Source organism: Gnatocerus cornutus, chromosome 4 (genome assembly GCF_029298725.1).
Source record: "Gnatocerus cornutus isolate USDA-ARS CGAHR chromosome 4, icGnaCorn1.1, whole genome shotgun sequence".
Lineage (NCBI taxonomy): Eukaryota > Metazoa > Arthropoda > Insecta > Coleoptera > Tenebrionidae > Gnatocerus > Gnatocerus cornutus.
The window spans coordinates 8,659,109-8,668,197 of NC_142236.1; the positions used below are offsets into that span (position 1 = coordinate 8,659,109).

General features: G+C 35.2%; 1 protein-coding gene across 1 annotated transcript in view; it reads right to left on the reverse strand.

The window, feature by feature from the left end:
• Positions 1 to 8,144, reverse strand: part of LOC148176340 (uncharacterized) — a 35,733-nt gene extending 27,589 nt beyond the window's left edge. Inside the window, exon 1 of the mRNA XM_088035047.1 lies at positions 8,089 to 8,144. Coding sequence (XP_087891173.1) covers positions 8,089 to 8,144 — 56 coding nt within the window. The remainder of the gene's footprint in view (positions 1 to 8,088) is intronic.
• Positions 8,145 to 9,089: the final 945 nt, after the last annotated feature.

Genomic DNA, 9,089 nt, shown 5'->3' on the forward strand with positions numbered 1-9,089 from the left:
TTCAAGGTCAGCTGCATATTACTAAACGGGATAGATGCTTTTTTGTAGTTTATACAAAACTAGATTTGAAATATACAATTGTAGAGAGAGACAATGATTTTTGGAATACATTTATGGTTTCCCATTTGGAAAAATTTTATATGAATGCCTTACTTCCTGAAATAATAGATTCTAGAGTTAGCCGAGAACAAACGATTAGAAGAATTTTAAAGAAAGACTTATAAATTATGTTCGTTCAAATGTCCGGATTGTCATTTCTAAAATAAAGTAGTTTTATAGTTAGAGTCAAAAGAGTGCAGTAGGCCTATTGGGGAGAGCACTTAAAAAAAACGCGCCGTCTCTCTGTACCCCAAGGGTGGTGTGGAAAACAGTGAATTATATTACAGTTTAAAAATATTATTTCTCAATTCACTTGCTACAAGTACCTTCGATGTTTGTTGCCGAGAGCGAGTTGGGTCTTTACCTACTTTTACCCGACAGCAGTTTATTACAATTGGGCGGAACGTCACTGACCCCCTAGTGAGCGGTCGTAAATCATGAGATTTGCATAAGATGATTTGCGTTAGTTGTACTGTTGGTTGCCTATTTTTGATTTGTTTTTTTATTAATAACTTCAAAATTATAGCATAATGACAAAAACAAAAATGACACCTCCATAGAGGTTTTAATTCTCCACATGTTGGTATTTTTTTTAACTTCGTAGGTTGCTTCATATTCCTTGAAAACGAAAAATGGGAATTTCAGTTTTTAATTAATTAAAGTCAAATTTTTCACTTTTTCAAAATTCGAAGATGTCACCTCCATAGCTCTACCTGAGACGCATACATACAGAGGTCGAGCGATTTTTCAAAGTCCAAAATGCGCTTCAAAAACGAAAAATCGTAAGCCATATACGGGTATATGCGTAGCGTAGACCTTTAAGGTGGCTCGGGAGTAAATCGGAAATTTCAATTTCATCTTACCAGAGCAACCAGCAATACACTGAGACCGACCCAGATGGTCAGGTCAGATGGTCTGTCATGAGCATAATTTAAAATCCCTCATAATGAGGGTCTATTTATGATCTTCCACTGAACTCACATCTTAGAACTAAGCTTTCCCGAAAGTATTCGTTGAAATTGTGGAATTGGCTTTTAATGAGACTAATGAGTTCTATTCTAATCTAATTTAGTAATTATGGAAGAGTTCTAATAGATACTAAAAAGCGTTTGTGCTTCATATGAAGATCGATTGTAGTGGGCATCTGTAATTTTGTATGTGTTATTCTAATGTTTTTTGAAAGAATTCCCGCAAAAGAAAATCGAAAAAAAGTTTATTATCAATGTTTAAAAAAATGTTAAAAGTGCGCAAATTTCGAAAACGTTGCAAGTCCATCTACTAATGCGCGTCAAAACATTGTAAGTCCAGCTAAGGTAGACACTTTCTAAAAATCGTCTTTCGACGAAAAATCGAAAAAAATTCGAAAAATCGACTAATATTGTGCTCCGGTATTTCTCGACACTTTTTGAAGAGTTCTTCTACACTTGTCTTGGTTTCTGTTTCGATTTTTACCTTGATTTTTGCTTGGCTTATATTTAGGACGTTTTGACCTTCACACTTGTATAGTTTCAAATATAGCAGATGTTTAGCAAAACCACTTGCAGCAAGACATAGATTTAGCATTATACAACCCAAATCCAAAGAAATTCTGTTTTTCCGTAAATTGGCACGTTTTGGAATGGTAGGTCTCAATTATGTTCTTGCACAAATTAATTTGCAATTTAATGTCCATAATTCCCTTCTCCAGTCCAATTTTAACAAAAGTGGAATCGAGTCATGTTATATTTTTACATTATGCTATTAAAACAATTTAAATTATTTGGAAGCTTTGGGAATACCTAGGTCATTAGGTGCCTGCCTAACAATTTTAAAACCTTTAATTGACATTCCCCTACATTTGCCCACCCACCCCCTCCCCCGCTATCATAAATAAATATTATAAATAAGCGAAGGTACGGATTTAGTTCTTTTAAATTTCTGTTTATGACTAGTTCATACTGAATTTACTATTTGCGATTTTTTGTGTTTGGTCAAAAAAGCTGTCTATGATGCAAAAAAAAATCTGTAGCATTTAATAAATTTTATTCCATTTTTGATTTTATTTTAAACTGATTTTTATTTATATTATAAAAAAATATATCACAACTAAATTTGAATGATCAGTAATATGTAGGTACGCCACAAAAAGTATCTTTTTCAAGGGAAGAAATGTGCTATTCGTCTCAGTAAATTAGGAGTTCATAAAAAGATTATCGTTATGGTTTTGTGAACCGAAGCAGGTAATATTTTGGGGTCCGTAAACTTCGAAACTTCTCTTGCGCCACCAGCGGTAAAACAGGCGAACTAACTGCTTAAATAACTTTACAAACAATCATTCATAATAAAAAAACGACAGGTTTATAAGCAAAAAATTTTGGTGGATTTAACGTAGATATTTTTTTTCTATTTATTTACCCAAGATTGGACGCTTTTAGGTATTTCTTTTGAAGATATTATGCATTTTGTAAAATAATTAATATTTAAACAAATGTAAAAGATTACAATGATTTGTCAAGTTAGCGCCCTTTATATTGACATATCAAATGTTCATACCAATTTTTGTGACATTTTATGAAGATTTAGAGTATAAATTATGAAAAAAACATGGTTAAAAACCTGTTTTTTTGCTTTAATTACAATACAAAAAACTGAACCAAGTTATAACATAGTATCCTCCCTACAAAATTAAAAAATACACATTTTGATGTATAACATGTCCATATTAGTTTAAAATTAATAGCCAAAAAATTGAAAAAAAGCAAAAAAAACACGTTTTTTGCTCTTATATTGTTATAAAAAAGTGAACCAAGTTATCATATATATAGTTATCATATATAGCATCCTCCCTACAAAATGAACAAATACACAGTTTGATATATAACAAGATGATATTATTTGAAAAAAAGTGGCAAAAAAAGCGAAAAAAAGGATTTTTGTCACTCTCGAGCCACCTTAAATTGTAGTAGCTAGTCGAAGCGTAGCGTATGCAAAAATGTGCACAGCAAAGCCACTTTTCGGCTAAATAACAAATAATACTTTTTAGAAAAAATAGCCTGTTATTTGATATTAAAAGTGAATCAATGCAAAATTTTTATATTAAAAAAATAAGCCTAATACATAGTCTATAAACCGAAAAAAAATTCAGTGCCACAAATACGTTCAGTTCAATTCAGAGTACTTCAATCAATCTCCGATTATGTTTTCGTCGTCGCTGGGATCGATTTCAAACGGCAAAAAAAATCACTACCATAAATGTAAACCTTTTTGGGTGGCCGCTTCTGAGTTAATAGCCGTGTTTACAACTCACTCAAAGAATCCCCAAGAATTTTTCACTATGTCTACGAACATTTCTCTGTTTTAAAGCATTTTGAAACGTCTAGCACGTCAGCAAAGCCAGACGAACGAAAACGATTTTCAAAAGTCTCTCACGCGAAAAGCAAAAGTCCGAAAAGGACCAAACCACACCCACTGTAATTTCAGGAAAGTGTACGTTTGGAAAAGCTCGGCGAAAGTGTCGAGAAAAAATCGGTCCAGGAAGAGATTCGACCCAAAGTACGTCACCTGTTCGCCGGTATTCTCGTTTTAAAAGAGGGGTTCCGCCTGTACACGTTTTATGTATATAGTAACTGGAAACTTCTAATTGTTTTTCTATAAAAAAGATTTTATAACGCTTTTTGGTAAATAATCCATCTACACTCTGTTTCACGAACTCATTTCGATCTCTCATCAAAGCGTTCAGAGCAATAAATAAAGTACGTTTATGGTTTTATCTCTTTCTATCCGATAACTGAAGCTAAAGCAAACCAAGAACGTATCGCATTAAGATTGTGTTTTTCTCTGTTCTTTTCCAATTTAAGAAGTAAAGAGAGACGGAAGCTCTCAAATCTGTCGAGTGTTAAATCAACTCTCAGGGTGCAACCACAGCATAGAGAGATAATCAGTAGGGAAAGCTTGGGTCGGCACCTTTGATGTTAAGCTACCAAATTGAGCGAGGTATTGGTGGTCCTTCGGCTATTTACTCCCAGATGGCTACCATAGGTTTCAAAAATTGCGCCAATTGTACCAATAATGGGTGGTCTTTTCATATTTCGTGGATAGACGGCGCTCTCAAATTTAAAAACCGCGCCAATAACTTGAGGAAGAATTCTGATTTCAAACATTAAAAATCTTATAAGCTTTGTAATTCAATATAATTCCTATTTTAAAAATACAACTATTTACAACTTCACTATTACACAATATTTCACAAAAACTTTATACTTATAAACAGTATCTTTAAATTATTAATAACGTATACACAATTTAATGATTGGTATTATCTTTTTGTGCATATAATTACGCGCTTTATTTATGAGCCGACCTGACTAAAGCCAACAAAGTTATTATGGTGTTGAATACTTGAAATTTATAGAATTATTGGAGGAACAGTTCAGCAATGTTGCCATTTTCAAAGAGAATGTGATTTTTTTTATGGTGCGCCACTTTCCGGACATCTGTATTTACATAATAATCGTATAACATGTATAATTTGAGAATACAAATAAAATATGTTGGAATTTTTTATCACACCGTATGAAAGCAGCGAATAAAATTAGTTAAAATTAAAAAAAAAATAGACATAAGAGACAAAATAATTCCAGCAAGTTCGAAGTAATTGTCAACTATTTATTTACATTTTTCTTTTTAATTATATTAAAACACCATAAATAATAAAGTATGGGGGATTAGTTACCCCTTGATTGAAATACTTATTAAGTAATGTTAAATTTTTACTTCTTTACGATTTTTGAACATTTTATTTCCCCGCAAACCAATATACACTATTGTATTATTAATAACTTTAAGTAACCATTTCATTTAAAAAAGGCGCCATTTTGCCGCGTTATCTCGCGGCGAAAAGATGAAGGACCACCCATGCTACTCATGAAAACGGCAGCCGAATGTCGGTAAGCTTTCCCTACTGATAGTATACCTATGCTGTGGTGCAACTAGGAATGCGAACACCGACAACAATAGAACATAAAAATCACTAAAGAATTGCACAAAATTTACTCTAAGAAAACATAAACAAATTTGTCTCCATGTAAGTTTACTTAAGTACCTGAGGGATTAGTACCGGTGACTCACTGAATCTGACTTATACCAATATAATGAGAATTTAAATTTTTAAAAATAAAGTAATATTTGACAGCGTACTGTCAAATACAGACAGAACGGATGTCAGTACTTGAACCATACTCTTAAATTTTTATGAGAGATCGGGATAAGTTGATGAAATAGACTGTAGACCAGAATTAACAATGATGATCTGACAATTCTTGCATAAGGTCTTTTGATATTTTCGAATCATCTAATAGATGACGTCACTAAAAAACAAAAAGTGGATTACTGTCATTTTTGGGCATTAATATTGGAAGCAAACTGGTTGTATTCAAAAATTAAAAAACTATTGTTTTAATAATCATTAGAATGAAAGTGGCGTTCACTACTTTATCTGCGTCCAAATAATAAGAAATGTTCATGTCTTTCATCAAAAATTAATAAGAAATGTTTGCTAGAGTAAAACATAGAGAAACTATGTATTTCTGATATGTATTGTAAATATTTATTTCAATCAATACTATTAAATCGACGGATAAGCCTAAACAGGGACAGTATTTTCCTAAATTGTCAGTAATGATCTAATGATTGCAATGAATAAAAATATTGATATTGACGTAAGAAAGAAATAGTTCACAGTTTCTTCCAACAGCCCAATATGAACGGTATTTTACTTATCTTATCAATTAATCGTATATTGTGCATTTTTTTTTAGATTCCAATTGTGCAAAAATTTGCCACTTTTTAACAGTGGATATTTTCCATATAAAATTATTTAAGTTTGTGTTAAATCTAACAACTGTAGCAACAGCTATATTGCTGATTATACAAACATTTCTTTTTCTAAAGAGATTTGAATTGCAATATTTCGTTCAATATACCACCATATACACTATGTTAGTCTACGAAAGCGTTAAAATATAATGTAAAGTATCATTATAATGTGCTTTTTTTTAGATGTTATTGTGTTCTTTGTTTCAACCTCTCACCGAAAGTATTTTAACAATACATTTACCACGGATTCAAATTTGGAAATTTTCCGAAGCAATTTCAAAAATTCAGCAGAAAACTCAAAAAATTACTTTTTGGATCACTGTGTATATGCTGTGTGCACTTGCGTGTGGATGTCTGCTCACTATTTCATTTTGTTTACCAACGAAAGAAGACTACAAAATTATTTTTTTGTTACCCATAATCAATATGATCTTCAAAAGATGGGTAAAAAGAAAAACGCTCTTGTAACGAAAATAGTGTCAATGCGCTCCGCCCCACCCTCTGCCTAGGCACCACCGTCGCCTTCTCGGACATAACGGCCAAAGACCCCACTCCACCACCCTCACGATTCATTGGTCCAGCTCAGCGCTGTATTGTAAAGCCGCGATTCCACTTGCTTGCTCTAGCCCAGACCAGACCAGACATCCAAGATTTGAGTGACGTTTTTATAATTCTTCAGCCCCTTTCTGCGGTTGGGCCGTAATAAAACATTAAGATGCAATTGCACCCCTGGTTGCTGATGGCTTGTTTGGGCTACGCCAGACTGGCCAAGTTGGTTCGGTTTCATGGAACAGGACGGACATAAATATGGTGCACTTGGTAAATTTTGTAATGGAAAAAAAAGGTGTATTAATTTTTTGCTGGTTTTGAATTTTAATACAACGGCCGCCGAACCGCACCAACCGGGGTTGTCCAGGAACTCGCCAGACACGGGAAGTTGGTTGAGTTTTGTGGAACGGTGATGAGGACTGGTATTTTATTAATTAGACAAAAATCACATTTTAATGCAAATTTTTTCACAATCATATTTTGTTGACTGCGTTTCTTAAGTATGATTTGTAAATTACATTATTTTGTGAAATATACAGGCTGTCCGGAAAGTCGCGCACCACCGTGAAACTGTATTATCGGACAATGCCATAGATCACCGGAAAATTGTTAAAAACAATCCATGTCTTCAATTTTTCGAGATATGATGAATTAAAAAGGCAAAGTTTGATACGAAAATTAACACTTTCTGTGCAATAATTTTACGTTCAAATGAATTTGTTACCCAAAGAACATTTTGCGCAAAGGCATGGTGCCAAGAAAATCGGAAAAATCTTGTGCAAAATGCCTGAAAACTGTTAACAAGATTTTTGACTCAACAATCTCGATCAGTGTGGCATTACTTGTTGATGAGCCGACCTGACTAACGACAACAATACAACAGCAACGTTACTATGGCTTTGAATACTGAAAATTTAAATTATAGGGAGGTTCAGTTCTGCAATGTTGCCATTTTCCTAATTTTCTTTTGGTCCTCCTGCAAAAACAGAATGTCTGTATTTTTTTTGAACAATTTTTTGGTACTTTGGGGGTCCACCCAATTACCCCCTTTCAAGGTGGTGCGCCACTTTCCGGACAGTCTGTATGTATAAACTGCTTTCATCATGCCCTCATTAAATTAGGAGTTAATAAAATTTAATTAACTCCACAGATGCCAGTTTCTCAAATACTACTTTGCAAATTTTGTCTGGATTTGTCTGATTTTTGAACGTCTCGTTGAGTTCAAATCTAATCTCAATTATCAACTTGCTACAAATAATTTACTTCTTTTCAAGAAAGAAAACAATTTTGTCTGGTATTTATTACACAGGCAAAGCTGATTTAGATGATTTTTGTGTAATTAATAGAATAGCATTTATCATCCTGTTCCACAGAACTGAACCAACTTGCCCTGTCTGGCGAATTCCCGGACAACCATGGTTGGTTTGGTTCGGAGGGCGTTCTGTTGAAATTCAGAACCAGCAAAAAATTTAATACACCTTGCGTTTATCATTACAAAATTAACATTATTTCTGTGTTATTAATAGAATATCAGTCATAATCAAGTGGTTCATATTTATGTCTGCTGTTTCACGGAACTAAACCAACTTGGCCTGTCTGGCGTAGCCCGGACAGACCACCAGTAACTTGGGGTGCAATTGCATCTTAATGTTTTATTACGGTCCAACCGCAGAAAGGGTCTGAAGAATTATAAAAACGTCACCAAATCTTGGATGTCTGGTCTGGTCTGGGCTAGAACAAGCAAGTGGAATCGCGGCTTAACGGTCACCCGCAACCCTCTATAAGATGCACCGCCACCAACAACGAGCACTTGTTTTCTTGATCTTTCAATAAGACTTTTCTTTGAGAGCGGTGCACCGGCAGCGGTCCCAATCCCAAAAGAACAAGCGAGAAAGACTCCTGCGGAGACAGAGCACCGGCTAGCGGTCCTGACCCCAAAGGCAATTTACTGTAATAATTATATTCCTTGTAAATAAAGACATTTAAAACTTAACAGAGTTTAGTTGTTATAACTGACGCCCAACGTAGCGGCCCGAATCCCGCCAAGAGATTTCAATATTGCGCCCACGACGCCGATTACAGTTCGAAGAAGTCTTCGCTTGAACCCCGACATGGCACTGCAGATGTCGAATGAGCAGTTTCAGCAACTGATCGACCACCTGCGAAGAGCGACTCCACAAGCACCTGAAGCACCGCAGGTCCAGGTGTCCAAGCATTTTAGCCAGTGCTCGGCACGCTTCGACGGTACCAGAAACGCCGCGGTTGTCGATGAATTCATCATCGCTTCGACTCTCTACAAAAAGGTGGAGAAGATCGCCGATGCAGATGCCATCGAAACGCTACCACTGCTTCTCAGGGGAGAAGCTCTGCAGTGGTGGAACGGCGTAAAGGCAAACGCCACAACCTGGGAGGAAACCGTAAAGCTAATACGGGGTGCCTTCGCACCAACGGTTCCGAATCATCGCCTCTTCGTCGATATCTTCAACCAACCCCAACCAGATGACATGTCAACAGATAGATACGTCACCATCCAGCGGGAGAAGATGTCCAGAATGTCTAGAGAGTTGGATGAAGAATGGCAGATAGAC